General features: G+C 39.6%; 1 protein-coding gene across 10 annotated transcripts in view; it reads left to right on the forward strand.

Annotated features, from left to right (window-relative positions):
• Nucleotides 1–23,908, forward strand: part of CDC14B (cell division cycle 14B) — a 104,578-nt gene that overhangs the window by 49,070 nt on the left and 31,600 nt on the right. For all 10 annotated transcript variants that reach the window (XM_037056191.1, XM_037056184.1, XM_037056182.1 and 7 more), the window contains exons 4-7: nucleotides 120–212; nucleotides 14,944–15,020; nucleotides 20,723–20,789; nucleotides 23,683–23,745. In XM_037056191.1, the coding sequence (XP_036912086.1) occupies nucleotides 120–212; nucleotides 14,944–15,020; nucleotides 20,723–20,789; nucleotides 23,683–23,745 (300 nt within the window). The remainder of the gene's footprint in view (nucleotides 1–119; nucleotides 213–14,943; nucleotides 15,021–20,722; nucleotides 20,790–23,682; nucleotides 23,746–23,908) is intronic.

Here is a 23,908-nt window from a genome sequence, read left to right on the forward strand (position 1 = left end):
TGAAATGTCTTGCTAATAATATGAATGCTAAGCTTTGGAATTTATCTTCATCATAAAATAAAACTTTAGAGAACTTCACATTAAAAAGAAAGTACTAACAGTTTTGTATCTTTATTCAGTCCCTTACAATGATAAGGAAGAAAATTGTCCATTTCACTGGCCCCGATCAAAGAAAACAGGCAAACGCAGCCTTCCTCGTCGGATGCTACATGGTGAGTCTTTAATTACCCCACGGACATGTGAGTGAAAATGCCTGCACAGTGCTACTTCGCTGTTGGGAATTTGAGATTATTTTTTCTCTAAGATAATGTCTTGATTTTTTTCAGAGAAACATGTTTCGCTTTTTAAAAATTGACAACTGGGGAAGGCTGTGCGTATGTGGGGGTGGGGCGCATGTGGTAGATCTCGGTACCTTCTGCTCATTTTGTTCTGAACCTAAAACTACTTGAAAAGAGTCTATTTCAAAAAAAATTGCCCAGTTAGTATAAAAACCATTGTGTTGTGGCAGTTAACGTTAGAAAGTAAGGCTCTCAAAACTGTTGTTCTTAACTCATGATCCATTTAGTGAAGTTGTGAAAATAGAGTCTGGCCCAATGATTGACTTAAAGAAAAATCGAAGTACACCACATGAGGTAAAAGTGCTTTACAATTTGAATACAGTTTTTCCTAACTAAGGTCTGGTTCTAAGATTGCCTTCGTTCTCATCCAGACACCTGGCAGGAGGCTTGGTGTGTCAGCGCCTAGGAAAGCCGTGGCGTCCCCTGCTGTTTACACATCGCATCTCGTGGTCGGTCTGTTTGGGCCACTGAAAGTATGTTTTGGAATAGTTGGTATTTACCCAGGAATTAGGAATTTCATTTATTTGTAAATATCATGGAGGGTTTTTTTTTTTAGTCAATTTTTCTGTGCCTGTTGTGTGCATTTGGAGGCGTGTCTAAGCAGTAGTTTTTCCTGAGGCGGCTGAGAGCTCCTCCAGAGCAGTGTCCCGCACCTTTTTGGGGGTGCGGATGCAAGCTGCCCCACTCGGTGAGAAGGATAGCAAGGGGCTGTGTCTTCCATTCCAGGCCACCATAGTTGTGATAATTACTCTCTTAGATTAAAAAAAAAAGTTTGTTTTTGTTTGTAAGTTCTTTCTTCCCTCAGCTTGTTACTGTTTTTGTCATGCTCCCTCTCTTTTAAGATACACTGCTATATCTTGTCTGATTCATAGTTCGATCACCTAGAATGTACATTGAGTAGACCAACAGTTGGTGCGTGGTACTAGTTAAAATTTGCCTCAGAATTTAATAACTCCTTTTTTCCTCCTATGTCTAAGGTATATAATTAACAAAGATTAAGGCCCTTTTGGGTCTTATTTTCCTGTTTGTACTTACAAAAGTAGTTGAGAAATGCCTCTGAGATAACTTTTTTATTATCATCTCTGATTTTATGGAGCATGGGTTGTAGATTGTGTTTATTAGTATTTGATTTCTTAAGCTTACCCACATGTGGTGGTGGTGTTTCTTTTTTTCCCATGTTTGTTGTGTTTAGCAGCAAAAATCCTTGGGTGTGGGGGGAGGGGAGAGCCAAAGCAAATTCCCCAGAAAAAAACAGTATGCAAAGGCTGCTCCCGCTCTTTGGGGAGAGGAACCCCATGATTAGAGGAAATCAAGACAGCTTTACAGGAAGACGGGCACAGCCAGGATTCCTGAGGTTTTTAATATATTAAAGGGGACCCTAAAGAAATGGTCCATGGTATGACAGTAAAAGTCCTCCCATTGCACAGGAGCAAACACGAAGCTCTGCCTGGGCTGCTTTGGGCCAGCAGTTGTCTGCAGTTGGTTGGAATGTCCCCAGGGTGGTGGGGCCTGAGGGACCAGGCCTGGTGACTTCATGTGCAGAACCCCTGCAGGAGGGTGGCTGTGGGCACGGTGGGAAGTAAGCAGGGGTTGTTTCAAAAACAAAACATTTGAAAATTTTATAAATAAGAAATCTCTTTAAATTTTGTTGCTGTTTTTTATTGCCAGTTAAAAACAGTAACCCCTTGGCATATTCATTGAAATTTGTTGGCATATTTCTTTTCAGTTTGGTGTTGGCCTTTTGATTTTGTTTATGGTTTTGGGCATTGTTAAAGAATATAAGTTCAGCCCAGTAAACTTAAATATAGTTGGTTTTATTAATAATTCATGTATTAGGACTCATCCCATCTGGTAATTAAATAGAAAGGTGCTCCAGCTGTTAAAAAGAGAGAGAGAGAGAGAAGAAAGATTTTTACAGGTAGAGAGGGTGAGACCGAAGTTGTAAGAGTAGATTATTTCAGGCAAGGGCACTTTCCCCTAGGTAAGGAAGGCAGGGGGGTTTTGGAGTTAGATTATCTTTATTATCTTTATTGCTGACCTGGAAATTCCAGACTGATTGGTTTAGAATTACATTCCTGGGATGGCTGAGTCTGCAGGTAGGTTAGGTATTGTCTTGGTGGGGTTCAGCAACAGCGACTCCCTTTTTAATAGCAGGCAGAAGTTAATTTGGGGGGGATTTAGTATAGTTTAGATTGCAGATCCTTTCAGGATTTTGTGCTCTCGGATTAGCACTGATTTGATTCAAGGTTAGGAAAATGCCAGGTCAGCAATTTGGACATCCACTTGAGTTCATTCCTTGGCTCAGCCAGAAGCCAACTTGGCAGGAGGATTACAGTTCTTGGCTGTAGCAAAAGTATTTGCAGCCACAAAGGGATGGCTTGTGTAGGAGCGTGGTGCTGTGATGACGCTAGGCAGGGACATAGGAGAAAAACATCTAAGAAAAAAAATTATTGATAGTAGCAAAGGAGTGACAGGATACTATAACATGGATACCTCAAAAGAATTAACATCAAAGTAATAGGTAAGTGAAGGTTTGATCTGGTCGAAGTCTATGGAATCCTCTGATAAGAGATTTTTAGACAGATGAGTGGGAATTCTTCAAAAATTGATCTTCCATCTTGATAACCATTTCTGGAATTATTGAGGAATTTTGGAGCTAGTAAGGCTCTTTAGTGATTGGCTTGGGTGGGAGGTGGTAATGTTAAAGCGAACAAACAAAAAATCTGGAGGAAAACTTGAGAAGTCCATTCCAAATGGACTGACTCGATCTGTCTCTGCCCTTTCAGACTCAGCCTCGCAAAGGAATCATGCTCGCTTCATCCTCCTTTATTGAAAAGGACCGATATGGGGTGCGGAAGGGGTGTAAGAATGTAACACTGGTGTTCCTATTTAATTTTTTATCCTAAAACAGAACAGATTAGTCTTTATGGATACTTAAAATAGGGTCGATACACCCACGGTTGGCTGTTGCTTTTGTTGCACGGTCAGGCGCTTCTGTGGTATCAGAAGTGAGAGGAGCAGCTTGACTGTTCGTCTGTCTTCTGTGAATTTCCAGTGCTGCCCTTTATGTGGTAGAGGGTAGAGGATTTACCAGGTAGCACAAATGGCAAATATTTGGTAGCAAATTAGCCTGAAACCTATGATCTGTTGAACCACACTGAAAGAGTTGAAGACAAAAAAGATAACTGAAGTTTTCTTTTAAAAGATGAGTGAACTATATCATTTTATGAAATAGTAGATTTGCCACCGTGTTGTGATAAGTCAGTGGCCATGATAAATCAGTGGCTGTTAACCTAGCTAGATTTTGGGGTAGTGTAGTTAACCTGTCATTTCTAATATGAAATTTTGAGTGCAAAAGTAAGGAGTTTGCACAACAAATTAATGACTAAGTGAATATTTCAAAAATAAAAGTTCGAAACATTGCTTTGTCATTTTGTTGTAGAAATCGATATGTACAAAACCCATATGTGTACCCTGAAGACATTTGGGAAACTTTTCTTTTAAAAACAAACCTTGTTTCTATTTATCGAAGCAGGACATGGGTGCATGTGTTCAATATGTATACTGTGTTTTATGTCCCCTAGTGCAGTTTTATCACCTGCTTTTTTCAGTGAATGATGTTTTATCATCTTTATACCCAGATTGTATTTATATTTCCCCAGTTGATAAAAAAATACTCAAGCCAGTACCTGATCCAGGTTGCATGTGGTGGTTGTGCTTTTAATCTCTCGCACACATGGTCTCTTTTGCTAACACTGATTTATTGAAGAGGTCAGTCCTGTTACCTTGTAGAATGTTCCAGCTTTTGAATTTCTCTACTTTTTTCCTTGTGGTGTTCTAGAACTGGTTTCTTTGTTCTCTGTCTTTCTTGTGAACTAGAGGTTAAAGCTATCGACCTGAATCCCTTCAGTGTGTGGTTTTCTGTTATGGCTTAAAAGTTTTCTGTGTGGTGTTATTTGAATGACTTGTGGTCATATGTTTGGTGCCCCATCAACAGTTAGTGTTTTGAACAACAATTGGTAATACTTGCCTGAATCAGTCATTTTATTAGAGTTTCAGTATAATGTTATTAAGTTACTTCATTCATCCTTCATTTATTAGCTGGCTTTCTTTATGGGAATTGAGCTTTCCCTCATCCAGTTGGGGCTCTTTGGTTACTTGAAACCTAATTTTTTGCTGAAAAGACAGAATGAATGGTCATTTCCCTGTAATTACCAGTTTTCAAAGTAAGGTGTTACATTAATGGCCCACAAAACCAAATTTTAAAAGCATGTATCTGGGTTTTTGAACTCATTTGCTAAACATTTAAAAAATGTGCAGTACTCACCATTAGCGTTTTCTCTTTATGTCTTTTTTTTTTTAAATTTTATTTTATGTTAGATTTTAAAGAGAGGGGAAGGAAGGGAGAAAGAGAGGGAGAGAAACGTCAGTGTGCGATTGGCTGCCTTCTATAAGCACCCCAACCAGGGACCTAAACCTGTAACCCAGGCATGTGCCCTGACTGGGAATCGAACCGGCCACATTGCGGTTTGCTGGAGGATGCCCAACCAACTGAGCCACACCAGCAGGTTTACCCATTAGTTTTTAACAACATCTGATTGGTAGTTGGGAATTTGGAAATTCATTAGTCAAATGTACATCATTGGTGGATGGGATTAGACAAATGAGTACAGTCATTCCCGTATTTGCATTGTGGTCAAGTGGGATTTTGTTGTTGTTGTTCTTTAGTTACATCCCACATTAAAATCCAGAGTCGAAATAGCTGAACTTACAACTGAGCTTTCAAATAAAAAAAATTTAAAATGAGACATATATCAATCATATTAGCTGATAACATGTATTAATATTTAGGGAACAGGGTTTTTTTTTTTTAGTACAGTTGCAGTGTGAAGTAATTCATTTTAGAAATAATTGTCACTATCTTTTTCTTTTAAATTTTTTGTGTCTACTTTAAATGGAGATTGTGTGCTGTTTTACTAGTAGGTGCAAACATTAATTTCCAGTTGCAAAACAGTTATTTATAAGAGGTCATTGTATATTGGATGAAGCTTAGGGGACTTAGGTTCAGAATGAGCTGGCTTCTCATTTTATTTTGGTAGAGTATCTTGCACAAATTGAGCATTCACTACCTGTCATTTTCTTGTTCATTTTCCTGGATTTGTCTACCATTATTATACCTTAAATCAGATTTCTATATCAGAAAACAAGGAAATTTTCACTGTGTCTTACTAGTTATCAACTTTAGTTCCATCTTACTGCCTCAGCATTTGCATTTTCCTGCGGACAGTAATATAGTATTCAGCTTTTCTGTAGGTTAAATGGGCTTTGGGGGGCCAGCTTGGGAAATTAACCATCGTTTCTAACATTTTTCTGTGGTTAGAGCATTTTGAGTTTGAAAGACACAAGCAAACTGTTTGCAAATTTGCTTTCCTCAAGTGATTCCTAGATTACTTTCATAGAGCTAACTGTGGTAACATGGGAATTCCCTGTTCAAAGTGTTTTACTCTGTTTTTATAGCCTTAAGAATGATTGCCTTGTAAACATTTATATTGAAAATTATGATGCTAATTAAATCCTAGAAATGTATTACTAATTCAGCAGCCTGTCAGCGTAATCCTAGATTGCACTGAGTTTGAGATTGCTTCAACAGTTGTAACATTCCAGGGACTTAATTTATTTTTTAATAGTGATCTTTTGAACCAGTGGTTTACTTTTTCTTAATGATTTAATTATTTTGGAAGCAGTGTAGTCAGTGCTGGGTTAAGTTGGCTGGCAGGTAAAGGACTCATTTGAAAATAAAAGACAAGAGGAGAAAAGGGCAGAGGATCTGGAAGCAGTGGGTACAAATGCACTTCAGCAAACAGCCGTGTAGACCGGGCAGTAGAGACTGGAGAACAGAGCCATGTGGGTGGCCAAAGTCTTTGTAAACACCCATCCTGGGCAAAATCCCTTCCTGGGTGTCTGTGAAAGGCAGAGCAAACAGCAACCAGGCACCTGTAAGTAGGACCAGGCACCAGGTAGATGGAGGTGCATTGGAGCCACAGAGTGGAGACAGCATCCCTCGGGCTCTGCCCTGTGGTTGAGGCAGCTGAATGAAGGCAATACAATTCATCATAACTTTATTTCCCTTTTCACTGTAGTGAGCCTAATATTTTAGCTGCTTGTGATAACTGCTAGGTTGTATTAACTTTGGGAGAGAGCAAAGAGAAATGGCCCTTTGATCATTTATGATACTTGATTGCAGATCTTTTAAGCTGTGGACTTTTGTGGATTTTAAAAAATTATAATTGATTGATTATGCTACTAACAGTTGTCCCAATTTTTCCCCTTTTGTCCCTCTCTGCCCAGCAGCCGCCACTCCCTCGGGCAAATCCCTGCATTATTGCCCTTGTCCATGGGTCATGCATGTGGTTCTTTGGATATTTTATTTCCTGTGCTGTACCGTACATCCCCATGACTAATTTATAACTAATGATTTATACTTCTTAATCCCTTCACCTTTATCACCATCCCTTTTCTGCCGGCACTTCTGTCTGGAAGAAAACTGACCCGCTCCCACCTGGTCACCTTCACAAAGTTTTCTGTATCTATGATTCTGTTTCTGTTCTGCTTGCCTGTTTATTTTGTCTTTTAAATTCAGTTGCTAATAGATATATATTTATTGTCATTTTATTGTGTTTTTTTTATCTTCTTAGCACCCTTTAAAATTTCATATAATACTGGTTTGGTGGTAAAGAACTCTCTTTTAGCTTTTTCTTATCTGGGAAACTCTTTATCTGTCCTTTAATTCTAAATGATAGCTTTGCTGGGTAGGGTAATCTTAGTTGTAGGCCCTTGATGTAGGTCCCCTGCATTTTGTATATTTCTTGCCAGTCCCTTCTAGCCTGCAATTTCTTTTGAGAAAGAAAGTCAGCCAGCTGACAGTCTTTCAGCCGACAGTCTTACGGGGGCTCCCTTGTAGCTAATAACTAAGTGCTTTTCTTGTGCTGCTTTGAAGATTCTGTCTTTGTTTTTAACCTTTGACATTTAAATTGTGATGTGTTCCTCTTTGGGTCCAACTTGTTTGGAACCCTCTGCACGTCCTGGACTTGTGTGTCTGTGTCTTTCACCAAGTTAGGGACATTTTCTGATATTTTTTCAAACAAATTTCCAATTTCTTCTCTCGCTTCACCTTCTGGCACCCCCATGATATGACTGTTGGAAGGCTTGAAGTTGTCCCAGAGGCTTCTTACACTATCTTCACTTTTTTGGATTCTTTTTTTTTCCTTTTTTCTGGCCATTCTGATTAGTTGGTTTTTGTTTTGTTTTGTTTTTTGTTTGTTTATTTTTTGCTTCCTTATATTCCAAATCACTGATTTGATTCTCAGCTTCATCCACTCTCCTGTAGATTTCCTGTAAATTATTCTTTATTTCAAGCATTATATCCTTCTGACTGGGTCTTTCTTATACTGTTGATGTTCACACTCAGTTCCTCAAGAATCTTTATAACCAGTGTTTTGAATTCTGCATCTAGTAGATTGTTTGTCTCCATTTTGTTTAGTTCCTTTTCTGGGTTTTTTTTCTGTTCTTTCATTTGGGCCATGTTTCTTTTCTCCTCATTTTGGCAGCCTCCTTGTATTTGCTTTGATTTATTAGGTAGAGCTGCTACGTCTCCCAGGCTTGGTAGAGTGACCTCATGTGTTAGGTGTCCCATAGGGTCCATTGGCCCAGCTTCCCCTATTATATCACCCAAGCTGGGTACTCAGGGTTCACCCACTACCATGTGGGCTGTGTACACCCTCCTGTTATAGTTTAGCCTTGATTGCTTTTGGCATGTCCCGTGTTCTCTCTGGGGTCACACAGATAAGCTACAATGTTATCTGCAGATGTCCGCTACTTGTACTGGGCTTGGAGGTGCCCAAGGGAGGCCAAGCTCTGAACCAAGGCCGTTGCTACTAGTGCCGGGGCTGGGGCACCTTAACGTGAGGTAGAGGCTCACTGAAGCCACATGCTGCTTGTTTGAGAGATTTTAGGAAAATCTGAAAAATGGGCCAAGACAAGCCATCCATATGGAAAAGCCACTGGTAAAAGCTTGGGTGAGCCTGAAAGTTGGTTGGGCTGGGCCCCAGGGAATCACCAGGGTGGGGCAAATTGTGTGAGCCAGGTTCATATAGTCTCAGATATTGCCCCTGCCTGTCAGCTCTGTCGGGGGGTGGGGGCGGGGGTCAGAAAAGGAACAATGGCTTCTGCCAGCACTTCTGTCTGGGAGAAATCTGCCCCTGAGCTTTTACCCTCGTACCAGATATTTCAGTTCCTCCTTGTAAGTCTCTGATGGCTTCCTATTTGCTGCACCAGTTCTGGAGCTCAGAGAGAGTGATTCTGAGTAAATATGTGTGTGGGCCCTTTAAGAGGAACTTCCTTAGGTAGGAAATTCTAGAAGTTTCCATCTTTCACGGCCTCAATCCTCATTGGTTTTTACAGCCAGAAGTTATGGGACTTCTCTTCCTGGCACTGGAACCCTGGGGTGGGGCACCTGGTGTGGGGTTGGGACCCCTCGCTCCTGAGATGCCCCTGCTGATTTTTATTTGCCACACATGCGTGTGAGACCAGCCTGTTCCATGTCTTTGCCCCTCCTACTAGTCTCAGTGTTGTTTCTTCTTTAATTCCATAGTTATAGGACTTCCATTCATTTCGATTTCTAATGGTCCTGAATGATGGTGGTTCTGTAGTTTAGTTGTAATTTTGATGTGGTTGTGCAAGGAGGCAAGCCGTGTTTACCTACACTGCCAACTTGGCTGGTAGGTAGTCCAAGCTCTGGACTACCTTGCTTGGACTACCCCTACTACCTTGCTTGTAGGGGACCTACATCAAGGGCCTACAACTAAGATTACCCTACCAAGCTCTGGACTACCTTTGGATCCCTTGCTTGTTTCAGTACCTGTTTTAGATAGTGTGGTTTCTTGTCTGTAAGTACGGCCTAAGTAATAGTCCCATTTCAGTTAGTAACAAGCAGTGTGGCCCTGAGCCCTCAGCTGGAGTGTTGTCCTGTGAACTGGAAGGTTGCGGGTTTCACCCCCCCCCCATTGGGGTGCCCACGGGAGGCAAGCAATTGATGTTTCTCTCTCACATGGATGTTTCTCTCTCTCCCACCCATCCCCTTTCTCTAAAATCAGTAAACATGTCCTCAGGTGAGACTTTAAAAACAAACAAAAAAACAAGCAGTATGATCTTGGGTGAGCATTTAGCCCCACAGGTTGGATAGTAGTAGCCTGCCAGCTTTATGTAACTCAGGGTGTTTACCAACCAATAGCACTTTGTTTGTTTTTGTCAATATTTAAAAATTGGGAGATTTCATTTTTTTTTAAGATTTTATTTATTTATCTTTAGAGGGGAAGAGAAGGAGAGAAATATCAATATATGGTTGCCTCTCGTGAGTCCCCCGCTGGGAACTGGCCTGCAACCCAGGCACGTGCCCTGACTGGGAATTGAACTGCGATCGTGTGGTTTGCAGGCCCACGCTCAATCCACTGAGCTACCCCAGCCAGGGCTGGAGATTTCATTTTTTAAAAAATTAAGATTTTTTGCTTTGTCTTCAAAAACATGACCCTCCCCCTGAGATGTTATGTCCATGTGCACTTTCACTCTGGGAAGTTCCCTCATGTTTGTTAGCTGCCTGCCTTGTCTCCCTTTATCTAAACTGGGGGTCATCACGCCAACCTACCACATATCTATAAATAATAGCAATTTGAAAAATAAAAACTATCAAAAAATAAGACCATCTGAAATTTTTAACAATGATTTAAGATTTCTTATTAGTATTTGTGCGGAAACTGAAAGTCATTTTTATCTTATTTATTTTTATCATGAAAAATGGTTTATTATATATAGTCTTTCCATGCTCGCCTTTTTTATTCAGCAGTTGGATCTTTAAGCTTATCTCCAGCAGGTACTGATTCATGAACAGTACATGAGAGTGATTTAATCTGGAGAGTGATTTTTTAGAAAATTTCAGTCAAGTTCTCAACATAGGAAAGACTGTTACTTGGCTCATGTGAAAATAGCTAAGTCTGAAAACATTGTGACATTCCTCCATGAAGAATATTTGAAAATAGTTTGCCCATTTTTGAATCCCTTTACCCAAAAGGCTGCCACATTGGTTATGGAATTTAAATACCCTGTGTCGTTTTTTGAGTAAGATATGATAATTTAGAATGTTTTGGTTTTTAAAACTGTACCAGAGGCTCTAAGTACATAGATTAAACTTCAAAATGTTTTGTTTAAGAAACACATGTCTAAAAATTGTGTAACTATGTAACCATGTTTTATTATTTGAGATGGTCAGGATTTAAACAATAAATGGTCAAGTTGGGATCCTTTTGTTTCAGTCACTATTTCAGCCATTGCTAATTGAGTCCCTCCTGGGTTTTGAGACATAGATAGGTAATGCAGGTAATTTCAAATGTGGGTGGGGGTCGTCCTGGGAATGGCTACAGTATTATTCAGCAAAAAAAGAATCTTGTACTGTGACTGAGAAATTCACTACTAACCTAACTTCTCGAGTATATTCTATCCCAATATTTCATTCTTGTGAGATTGCTTCTCGATCCTCCGGAGAGGTTTCTGGTGAGAGAGAGATACACACACTAACAACAACACGTACTCCTTACTGATGATTCTGAAGCTGTGGGCTTTCTTACCTTATCGTCCCTGCACTTGTCACATATTTTTTTATTTATCCACTTTTAATAAATTGGAATGATTGTTTCCTTCCTTGCTGTTTATTGTGGTAATCTATTATCTTGTCATATTAAGAATTATCCCAACACTTAGTGACTTAAAACAATAATTAACCTTCTCTCAAACAGTTTCTCCGGGGGAGGTATCCAGAAGTAGCTAACTTAGGTAGGTCTGTTTCTGGATCTGACGGGCTGCAGTCATCTGAAGGCTTGATGGGTCTTGACGGGTCCACTGCTAAGGTGGCCCATTCGCAGGCCTGGCAAGTTATTGCTGACAGTTGGTGTGAGGCTATCAATTCCTTGCTATGTGATCTGGCCAAGTGCCCTCACAAAGCAATAGCTTGATTTACCTGGGGCGAGGAGCTCAAGAAAGCAAGGCAGAAACCACAGTGTCTTCTGTGGTGTGTCTTCAGACGTCACACTTTGCTGTTACTGCAGTATCCGATTGCTTATGCAGGGCGCTGTGTTCATTGTGGGAGGGGCATATGAGGGTGGGAGTACCAGGACATGAGCGTTGTTGGGGCTGTCTGGGAAGCTGACTGCCACAGCTGTTTAATATTACTCTTGTTCATCATTTGTTACTTCCTATTTTTGAACAGCAGTATGAATTATAGTGGCCATTTTAAACACATAGCTTCTCATGAAAATATACCAAAAGAATTTGATCAACCACTTAGCTTCCATATTGCCAGGAACCCAGTGATGGCTTGCTCATAAAATTGTATTGATTTAGAGTTTACTGATTTGAGACTTTGTGTTAATAGAGGAGCCATTTATAGGATTTTTCTTAAATAACAAATTTAAAATAATTTCATTTGGGAAGGCCCTTCTGATTAGGAGAGGTGAATGGGTATAAAACTGAAAATTACAGATTGCTAGCAAATTTCTTTGATAGTTGAATGTTAGTCCTTTGTGGCTGCTATAGCAAAATAACAGAGACTGGGAGACTCATAAACAACTAAAGTATATTTCTCACAGTTCTGGAGGCTGGGAGTCCAAGGTCAGGGTGACAGTGTGGTCTGGCGATGGCCCTCACCTTGTGGCAGTGGTGAGGGCACTCTATGGAGCCTCTTTGCAAGGCTCTTGTCCCATTTATGAGGTTTACACCCTTATGGCTAACCACCTCCCAAAGGCCCCATTTACTAATACCAACACCTTGTAAAACTTAGAATTTCAACATATGAATTGGGGGCATGGGGCACAGACCTTCAGACCATTACGTTGTGTAAATAGACTTTTTCTTTTTTTAAGATTTTATTTTATTTATTTTTAGAGAGTGGGAGAGAAACATTAATGTGAGAAATATCTCCAATGCGCCCTGAGCGGGAACAAAACCTGCAACCCAGGCTTGTGCCTTGACTGGTAATCCAACCCACAACTGTATGCTTTGCGGGACAAGCACTCACACTGGTCTTATTTTGAACCTGTAAAATAGACTTATTTTGAATATGTAAATTTCCTTCGACTTAGCTGTTATACCTAAGTATTAGCTATTCATATATAGGTATTCCCCAACTGAATTTTGTTTTATTAGTTTTCTTTCTTTCTGTTTCTCATTTTATTTATTTTCTTTGGTTGTATTTGTCCCAGCTGCATTTAAAAACTACACTTTTAAAAGTTCATCACTAGGAATTAGACTTTTGTTTGCCCCCACAGTAAAAAATGTTATAGTTTTGTTATTTGAATTGAACTTGTGTTCCAAGGCTAACCCACAATTATTCAGTGTACTAGAGACTATTTTTGTTTTGAAAATTAGAAGGAAATAATACCATTGCAATTTTAGTAATTAACAAAACCAAAGAAGGGCAATCTTGAGCAGGAATCTTGAGCAGGAGAAATTATCATTAATGCAGTGCTTAAGGAAACATTTTATATAATTTGGGGTGGTCTTATTAGAAATTTAGGGAAAATCTGAAAGAAGTCTAATTTACTTAAATTATGTATATATACGTGTACATACATACCTATACAGAAATGAATCAAGCCCTGTTCTCACTCACCTCTGTTGGCTTGAAGGTAGGCTTTTGTTTTTTCCTGTTGGTGTGGGCTTTTTGTTTGTTTGTTTTTGGTTTGTTTTTGTTCTATTGTTTTGGTTGTGGAGGTGTGGAAGGGGTCTGTTAGGAAGGCTCTAAGTAGAATCAAGAAAAGACTGATGGGAAAGGAGCGCATGTTGGCGACTAGAAGAGAATGACTAAGTTGGGGAGGGGAGCTGGATTTAAGATTCAAAAATTTTTTTCATAAAGGAATTGTTACTCTGTTTTTTCAAATAAATAGTGATAAAACAGTCCATTAATAAGTTCATGCTTAAAATATGTAGAGAAATATATGGATAAATTTAATATGTTGAGTGACGTTATATATGATATTGTGGTTAGTTCATGATCAATTGTAATCTCATGAATCAGAAATAGTATACTTGTCAATTTGTTTGATACTAGATAACAAAGCAATACTTGTAGTAAAAGGGGTGAAATCGTATTGAGAAACAGGCTAGACATTGAGAAAAGTTTCCATTTATTAGTCTTCACACAGAAAACTGGTAAAATGCCCCCTGCAGGCTAAGTCCGCTGCTTTCAGGTATGTCCTTTTCTAAGTTTCAAATATTCTTGCTGGGTCTCAGATTTGTATAATTTCTCTTAATCCAATGATATATTTATGTCAGCTTTTTATCAATTAAAAAATCTTCCTTTGTATAGATTTTGGTTCAGTGAATTAAACCAGTGAATCAGAGCACATGTGTTGTGTATAAAGCAAGAGTTTCAGTGAAACATGTGTGGATCCCCCCTTCAGAATGCTTATTACCATTTGCTGGAGGAAACAGCTCATATAATAAGTAATGGAGATAAAACTTGGTAACTTTTTCAGTGACTTCTTTATACTTTATACTACTCTGAATTTAAAGTGTATCATCCCAAGTACGCTTTAGAGCTGAATCTAATACTGGTGGGATGTGTGTGCCCAATCTAATGCTTGCCGCTGCCTTCCCAACCCCCCATACATGAATTGCAAATGCTGTGCCCAGCAGGAAGATTGAGCTGGAAAGGCTTGTTCTTCACATAGAAGAGGGGTCAGAAAGGCCCAGGCAAACTTAATGGTGGATGAGATGACTTATTTAGCAGGGGGGCCAGCGGGGTGCTCAACTCCAAGTTTCTACAACAGCTTACTTATGAGCAGGAGGAGGGGGGAGAATGATGCTGGTAAAATACCCCTGCAACACTGGAAATCAGAAGATGGTGGGACAGCATCTATAAACTACTGAGAGAAAGGGATTCACAGATCAAAAATTGCATACCTACTCAAAAATGTCAGGGCAAGAAACAAGACAGTTTTGAAAATGCAGGGGATAGATACCAGGTGCCGACCTCAGATGCTAAAGAATCTACTTAAATTGAGGCATAGCGTAGTTCTGAAGAAAAAGCAGCGTATCTGTACAGTTAATTAAGATCTTTGTTCTTCTGTGTGTCCCACTCTCGACTGCGTTCGGTCCCAAGCCATCCCCCCAGACCCATCCCCCACACACTTGTTTACTGTCATTTTGGTGAATTTTTGGGAAGGGGCTGAGATAAAAGTGTGTGCTCAGTCTAACGTCTTGATTTAGGAAATCTGTTTTTAAGTAACTGTACTTCTGACCACAAAGGGTTGTTAAAGAAAGCTGTTGGTCACCGCTGGTATTGCAAGGGAAGAAACCAGCTCTGGCAGAGTTACACGAAAAAAGGGATTCTCTGAAGAAAGGGGTTCACCGGCAGGGTACTGGGCGGCTCAGCACACCCTTGGGAAGGCTGGAAGAGGCAGGCGCAGCCGACTGGCTCGAACTGCACGGAACTTCGCAGTGACAGCACTGCATCTTCATTTAGAAGTAAATTGCCTTTTTCTTCTCTTTTCAAATGTAGGTTATATATCTGGGGAGAACTCCAGAAGAAGCATATAGAATATTAATGTTTGGAGATACATCCTATATTCCTTTCAGGTAAATATAAGAATGATACGGTAGATTGATTTAATCAGGCCCTTGTCAGAAATATCTTGATGTAGTTGTTTCTGAAAAAGGAAGACTTGGTAAATAGTCATTTGAGGGTGGGTGTAAGTAAAACTCTAGATACAGGTTACTCAGCAGTAACACTACTGATATTTTGTTGTGGAGGCTGTCTTCTGTATTGTGGGTGTTTAGCAGCATCCCTAGCTTTTGACCCCAAGATGCCAGCAATGCCTGCATCCGCACAGCAATTACCAAAACTAAAAATGCCCCCTGACATTTCCAGGTGTCTCTGGAGGTGGTGGTGGTGGTGGTTGTGGTGGTGGTGAATTGCTCCTACCTGAGAACCACTCCCCTTGATGGAATAATTGGACGAGAATCCTGGACTATGGCACTCAAAGCTCCCACAGAGGAGTTTCATTCGTGGGGAGTTCTAAAATAAAGTTTCCTACTAGTCCGGAGCTAATTTCTTGGGGTAAAAACAAACCCCGTTTCCCAGGGACACTGCTAGTGTGGATAGTGGATTTGCTAGTGTAACACCACTACTGAAAAAACCAAATAGCTGTGTCACGGAGGTGGTAGATTAAATCAAATTTAGTTAACAAAAGTTTACTAAAATACTTAGCTGTATAATCTAAATGCATGGTGCTAAATAGGTAATAAATAGGTGACATAATTTTACTATTGCATGCTGTGTGGATAATTTCAAGTACTGCGTTATTCTTCCACTCACAAATTAGTAGGTTTAGCATTGTTGTCTATACCACAAATGCCTGATTTTGAAGGTGTGGTCTTGCATTTAAAACATAAGGTTCTAAACCTGACTTAATGGTGGATATGCTTTGGGATGAGTCTCCCTAACCTTAAGCAGAATCTCCTCTAAATAAATAACTTTGTGGGGACCATCTATGGACTTAACTCCATGAAAGAGAGATTTGTTAGAGAGTTGCAGACTGTGAGAACAGTTACATGTTGCACTCAAGACAGTATGTTAGTGATTTAGCAGAGTAGAAGGATTGCTTTGAACCCAGTATGACCCCCTTTCCTCCTGGCGCATGGATCGTCTTAAGTATTGTGTTATTCGAGTGGGTAGGAAGCGATGAATGTTATTTTCTAAGCTGGAGAGTGCCTTGTTTTTCTTCTCGACCTAAAATATGACAACCAACGTGTACTTTCTTGAGGAAAAAAGTGATTATATTTTTGGCCCCTGAGTGACAGGTACATTGACAATGATAATTTTGTTCTACAGAACTCTTCTTTGTTCTTTTTAAACTGTGCATTTTATTTTATTTTTAGAGAGGGGGAAGAAGGGAGAAAGAGGGGGAGAGAAACATCAGTGTGTGGTTGTCTCCTGCGTGCCGTGCCCCGATTGGGGACCTGGTCCACAACACAGGCATGTGCCCTGCTGACTGGGGTTCAAACCAGCAACCCTTTGGTTTGTAGGCCAGCACTCAGTCCACTGAGCCACATCAGCCAGGGCTCTTTATTCTTTATATTGCTAATTCTTTATAATAGTGCATTTTTCAAGTTTATAACAATGTTCTGAAATATGAATGAGCTCATGTTTCACCTAACCCAAGTGAAGATCCAAGAAACACTGTTGATGTAAAAGGAGTTGTACGTTCATTTAAATAAGAGGGCCAAAAATAGAATAAATACTGCTTGCTGCTATCCTGTGTTTAAAACGCAGGTTGGTTGCTTCTCGTCTCAGGAGTAACTAATAGACAGGACTTAGCTTGAAACAGTTCAGGGTTGTGAAATTTGAAATCTCTTCAGTCACAGGTGCCAGACATTTGATTTATCTAAATCATTGTTTCTCATTGTGGGGCCTGTGACACTGAGCTAGACTGTGGACTTTTGTTACTAGCTTGTGATGGGATAAGTACAGGAATTGAGAATAAAGGTTTAGAGACTTTTATAGTAATTTAATAGAGTGTGTTTATGTCAGTGGAATCAAAGAATAGAAGAACTTGGGCTTATAACTCTGTGGTTTTATGTTTCTACTTTTCTAGTAATTCATATTTATTTTCAAAGAAAAGATTGCATTATCATGTGTAGGTAATAGTATAACGTTGTTGTATTTTATATTGTATTTCACAAAAGTATCAGTCTATAACAGATTAAAAAGTTTAGTGCTTCACCCTATTTCGTTATTTTATAGAACTTATTGATTAGATAAAGCCTGATAATATCTGGAGAAGAAATTGCGTTATCATAGCCTCTGTCCTTGCCACTTCAAATTCCGAGGCTATAACCGCTAACAGAGTATGTTGAGGGATTGTGCAGGGAGAGCGTTCATTCACAGTCGGGAACTTCTGTGCACCATAGCAACCTCTAATTCAACTTAGATGGGATTCTTCAGCCACTGAGTCTACATCAGTGTATGGGTTCTTTTTTTAATTATGTTCAATTGCAGTTTAATTTCAATATTTTGTATTTGTTTTAGTTGTACAGCATAGTGGCTTAGACAGTCACATTCTTTACAAAATGGTCCCCCCGATATTTCGCATACCCACCTGGCACCATATATAGTTATTATAATATTATTGTGTACAGTGTATGATTTCTTAATGAATTATTATCTCTGTCTCTGCTTTTCTAAATGAAAAAATAGTATAACATACAGTTCAGTATTTTCTTTTGATACATTAGGATTATTGTTATAAAGAGGGTATAGTTCCATTCTTTGACATACCTCACGTGCTCTAGCTTCTTAGTTGATTTTTTTGGCGGGGCTGGTCTCTGCTCTCTTCTTTTTAGAGGTGGTGTTGCGTAGTTGCTTGTAGCTTGGCTATGGACATTAAACAGATGGGAGTGTGGCACTCAGCCCTGCTGGTAATATCTCTGTGGTTCTTTACAAATGTGAGCCTTGGTCTCCTCGTCTGTCCGTGGGAATGACAGCAGTTTCTCCCTAATGGGGTTGTTAGGATTAAGTAACATCCTAGACGTAAAACACCTGGCCACTTGGCATAGTGTCTGGTCCTTAGTGAACATTTGTTTTATACTCATATTTTTCTTTTTTTAGATGTATAACTTACATACAATTTTTTTAAATCACTAATCTTGTGTATATAACCCAGTCAACTTTTACTTGTATGCATGCAACTACCATCCAGTTCAAGGTACAGAGCATCGCTGGCGTCCTGCAGATTCCCTGCTCCCCCGTAACAGCCGGTGACCCCCCTCAAGCTAGGACTCCTACCACCATCAGTTAGTTTGTCTTGCCGTTGTATGTCACGTAAACGGAACCATATCATACGGTATGCATTTTGGAGAGTTGGGATCCAGCTCTGTAAACACCCAACTGTGAGGTTTATCCATGTTGTGGCAGGTATCAGTACTTTTTTAAAATTACTTTTGTAGCATTCCATTCTATGAATATGTCACTATTTATTTGCCCATTGTCATTTTGATGGGTAACGGGTTATTTGCATTTCTGGGCTATCATGAATAGTCTCAGGTGAAAACTTATTCTTAAAAACTAGTATTTGTCATCGTTTTGCAGTTTCTAAGCAGACCTCCTTGACTGATTCTCATCCTGTTTTCTCAGTTTGTTAAATGATCACAGTGCCAAGCCCCCTCGTCCCGCAGAGGCTTGCTCCCAAAGTCATAGTTGCTATTCTGCTGTTTAGAAGAGGCCTGATTGCTTGGTGGGAGGAAGGAGGTGTTAGTGAAATAAACATGAGTGAGTCAAGGAAGATTTTTGTTGTCTATTCAGACAATGTGACAGATGAGGCAGAACTATAAGCCAGGCCCAGATTAAAGCTTGTGTGATTTTTATTGACTAGAGCAGGGTTTGGCCCACAGTTCTCCAAAAATTTGCATTGAATGCATGTATTAAGTTCTCACAAAGATTGAATCAACATGCCTTAACCTGATTGGAAAAGAATTATCAGTTGATTAAGAAGATAATCCTAGCTAGCTAAGGAGAGATGGCTAAAGATATTGAGGTGTATAATTTGGGAGTTCAACTTACTTCCACTGATAATTTTTATTTTAATTACTCTTAAAGTACTTCCTTTTCTTAACTTAGCTTCTCTTTCTAAAAATGTTCTTTATTTCATGAAACAAGTATTTGTGTTCGTTTTATAGGGCAGTGGTTCTTAAACTGAACATATGTAACCATCACCTGCTAGAACAAAAGTGACCCGGCCCCACCCCTGGGGCCTCTGACTCAGCAGGTCTGGGGTGGAGCCCGAGAACTGGTGTTTCTCTCAGCTGCCTTGCTGCTGATGTTGCTGGCTCAGGGACCCCACCAGAATCACTGCTGCAGGTCATGTTGTCTTTCTCCTTCCTGAGTATTGTCAACAAGCTGTTGATAATAGAGACCTTTCCCAGCTTTTAGAGGAGTAGCATTTTAATTCAGAAGCTTACAAAGCAAAAACGACATGCCGTAAGACCTCATGCGCAAGCTGCATGAAGGCCAACATCACAGCTCAGTAATTCTAGCCATTTCAGACAGTAACGTCTGAAACTGTTGAAGCTGAGACGGTGCCCTTTCCCTCAGTTTTAGTTTCGTGTTGCTGTAATCATCTACATTCTTAAGGTTTGTGCAAGAAATAAATTTTTTTCCATTTGGAACTTTAAAAAATGTTTTTATTGCATTTATTGGAATTACATTGGTCAATAAAATTAAATAGGATTCAAGTGTATAATTTCATATTATGTTTTTCATCTTCCTTTCTCTTTTTTAAATTCTTTATTGTTGTTTGATAGAAACTAAAACTTTTCAGGTAAGATTACAATATGAAAACCCAACCAGGGCAGGCAGTCGTTAGCTCCAATAGCTGCCCTGGTTCTAGGGGCAAATAATTACCGTTCAGATAGGTGCAGTTGTTTGGCATGTCTAGAAGGGGCATAATGATATTAATTTTTATCTTCTTTAATTTGAAAAACTTTCACTTTGTAATGGCTTAAGGTAGTCAAAAAGGAGAAGCAGGTGGGAGTGGAGGAGGCCTTATTTTTCACTGGTACTAAGAGATGTGTAGTAAGATTATTGATCAGTGATGGGCACACCTGTGTTCAAACTAACTCAAGCACTTTCCAAGAGTAGAGCGATTCCACTAAGGGTCATTAATGCCTTATTTCCTGTGGTTTTATCGGTACTGTTGTCCTTTAGGAATCAAAAAGAACTTATCCGAGTTAAACTCTTAAAAGTTGCAGAAGCATAATGAGAGGAGAAAAATACCTTTTAGCTTGCACATAGTATTTCAAATAGTACCTTTTTTTGTCGTGCTTGGATGGAGGTATACACAACCACACACACAGATACATGTATGTATGCACAGAATCAAAAAGCAGTCTTTCCTGGTAACAGTTGGATAGGATTTTTGTTCCAGTATGAAGAAAAATCAGATGCCTTGCCCTTTTGGCACAGGGGTCCACATTATTGATTAGTAACTCTTGAAGTTCAGCCATCAAAGCCAAAAATGATCCAGAGAGATCATTTACAATTCCAAGTGGTTATTATTGATCCACATCTATAAAAAGTATCTACTGGGGTAGGTAGAAATGGCAGTAAAATTTATAACAATGCTTACGGTTTATTTAAAAACCAAACAGCAAGGATTTTTTTTCTTTTTCCCGAGACTTGCTCCGAGTATGTTTGATTTTAAGTTCTAGTCAGCTTTGTTCTGAGGTCAGCATATTGCAGAAAATTAACTGAGCTATGTATTTCTGTACTTTTGGGATTTCAGAGATGCTGCCTATGGGAGCTGCAATTTCTTCATTACACTTCTCGACTGTTTTCATGCAGTGAAGAAGGTAAGTGGCCGACCGGGTGCAGCCCCGGTGTGTGGAGAGCTAAAGCACAGTGCAAGGCAGACGGGGCTTCTTCCCCAGAGGTCTTCCGAGGTGTGCACGGTGTCAGGGGCGTCCCAGATGCCTGTGAACTTAGAATGACACTCCGTGGAAAACAGTTAGTTTGAATCTGAGAGCTGCCCCGCATGAGTTGGAAAAGCCACTTGAGCAGTAAGGGACAAACAGGTATAATTAGGTTCTCAATCCAGAATTGATTTTGCATGTGTTGTGATTTCAGAGAAAAACAGAAAGGCAGTACATTACTGATGTCCAAGGTCTCTTTGATTTATATATTTATGGGTCTGATTCCCACCAATCCTATTTACATTTTCATCACGCACTGTCAAACACTTCATTTTTGTGTCTTCAAGCCTTCCATTTCTAATTCAACAGAATTTGAACAGCCCATTAGCTTGTTAGTAGGTTTTATATAAAACTAAGTAGGTCACTACTGCTTTGTCAAAGTTGTTTATTTATTTATGCCCCAGTCAGGGATCGAACCTGCAAGCTTTTGGTGTGTGGGAATGAGCCAGTCAGTCAAAGCTCAAAGCTATTTTATGTTGTTATTTTAAAGATTCTATTATTTATTCATATTTAGAGAGAGAAGAAGAAAGAGAGGGAGAGAAACATCAATGTGCATGGGAAACATTGATGGGTTGTTTCTTGTACACCCTTAGCTGGGGACCTAGCCTGCAACCCAGGCAGGTGCCCTGACTGGGAATCAAACTGGTGACCTTTTGGTTTGTGGCCCAACCAACTGAGCCACACCAGCCAGGGCTCACAGCTATTTTAAACTAATGCCTGTGTTTCATAACCAGGGCGCTTGCTTTCTTTGACTGCAGGGAACACCCTTTAGATGATATTCCAAATGAACCAGGGCCCCCTGAGTTATGTAACACAGCAGACTTTGTTTATAACACTCCCTTGGATATATATTTTGGGGGATATATATATCAGGGCAGGATAAGAAACTAGAATTATAAGTCAATGAATGGCCCATGGGTCAATAAGTCTTCAACAATATCTCAAGTTTTTATTTGATTTGTATTTTTAGAGGCAAAAGGAACCCAGTTTTGCTTTCTTGTGTACTGCAATGTGGTGGCTGTCTAAGAATTTTGTGGATTAAAACGAGAGGACTAATTAGTATACAGATTCAGGGTTTGATTAGTGTGTCTTTTCCCCCCCTGTATTGTGCATCAAAGTATTGAATTTAATTCTTTTGGGTTTAAGTCCAGTGGCTCTGTGGTGTGTGGAGCTGCCCAGGGTGGTTGCCACAGGCAGTGAGGCAGCTGCACCAGGCCCTCAGCTCAGGCCGGTGGTGGGCTCCAGCCAGTGAGGGGCCGCAGGTGTAAATGATCCCATCTGATTGCAGTTACAATCCTTGTCAGATGGACCCCAGGAAGCTGCTAATGTTGGCTAGCATACGGTCCTGACTTTAGGGCTCCCTTCCCTCAACTCCCACCACCTTTAAAAGAAGGGCAGAAAGCCCTGGCTGGTATAGCTCAGTGGATTGAGCATAGGCCTGTGAACCAGAGGATCGCGGTTCGATTCCCAGTCAGAGGACATGCCTGGGTTGCAGGCCAGTTCCCAGCAGGGGACACATGAGAGGCAACCATACATTGATATTTCTCTCCCTCTCTCCTTCCCTTCCCCTCTAAAGATAAATAAATAATTTTTTTTAAAAAGGAGAGGAGAAAGACTTTGAGGGCCTTGGATATAGTCTACTATAATGGTGTATAGCTGCTTCTATTGTTAATTCTTGGCTTAGCTCCTTTGATGTTGTTTTTAAGTAGATCTTATTAGGAACTGTAGGTCAAAGATTGCTGTTTTCACACTATATTTAATTGTACTGAAGAGTCAGTAGTTTCTGATTTTCAATTTATACATTAATTTGTGACTGATTTAGAATATTGCATTCCCGAAACATTTATAAATGTAATTATGTCTCCATTTTAGTGCCATTTCTAATAGGATCTCATGAAATTCAAAGGAGAATAGAAACTTCCTATAAACTATTTTATTGTAAGGAACATCTCTAGTCCAAATATCATGGCATGTATTGAGTATTTGGAATTCAAGGAAATAAAAATTCATTGCGAATTTGGTCTTGGAATTAGAATATAAATAACTACATTTCATAAAATTAGAACTTATTGCGGTGACATTAGTTAGTAGTGGCTACCTTGTTGCTCTAACAAGCGACAGCTCTAACTTGCTGTCTGGCCCAGAGAATACCCAGGCCGCGGCTCAGCCTTGTCTCGGAAGTAGGTCCTCTGCTTATTTCCCTTGGCATGCTCTGCTCACTGCAACTCGGAGGAGAAGAGAAAACTTAGTATTTTCTTCTTATTGAAAGAAGAAATTTCTCAAATTTTTGAATTTTAGTGTTGATTTCTGGGCTGTCTTTAGTAGAGGGAACATTATTAATCTCTTAATCTAAGAAGAATTTGAAAGTGAAAAGATTTATGAACTTGGTGGGATTATTGTTTAGGATAAACTAATCTTCTCTTTTCCCTCTTATTTGTTGAGGGGCCATTGAGCTTGTGCATTATATTTGAAGCCTGAGTGGTGTTGATCTAGGAAATTAGTGGGATTACTTTGAAGGCTTGATTATTTAGCTCAGCACAGCTAGGATGATTGTGAAGGAAAATAAAACATCAACTCCTATTACAAGAAATGTTGTTATAACTAATTTGCCAGATAGTGGACACCTTTAAAAGATATATCTATCCCACCTCTTGAAAACTATTCATGACATGTAATCTGAATATTGTAGTGCTCTTTCAGGGGCGCCTCCTGACGTTGGGAGGTTGTTCCTCACGTGCATCTTTGTCCTTAAAAGCTTTCCTTTGGATTTTAGGCGATGCAGTATGGCTTCTTTAATTTCAACTCATTCAACCTTGATGAATACGAATACTATGAAGTAAGTTTTTAAGGATATTGTTTTTAATTCTTTGTTTTACTTATAGAAGTATTATTGTTTTTAAAAATATTGAATGATTTAGATGTGCATAGAGTAAAAAAAATAATCCGGTCTTTATTCTCTTACTGCAGTCTCCATTCTCAGTGGGGAAGTCTGTGTTCAA

Source organism: Sturnira hondurensis, unplaced genomic scaffold, assembly GCF_014824575.4.
Source record: "Sturnira hondurensis isolate 20B ecotype Veracruz unplaced genomic scaffold, ASM1482457v3 Scaffold0008860, whole genome shotgun sequence".
NCBI classification, from domain to species: domain Eukaryota; kingdom Metazoa; phylum Chordata; class Mammalia; order Chiroptera; family Phyllostomidae; genus Sturnira; species Sturnira hondurensis.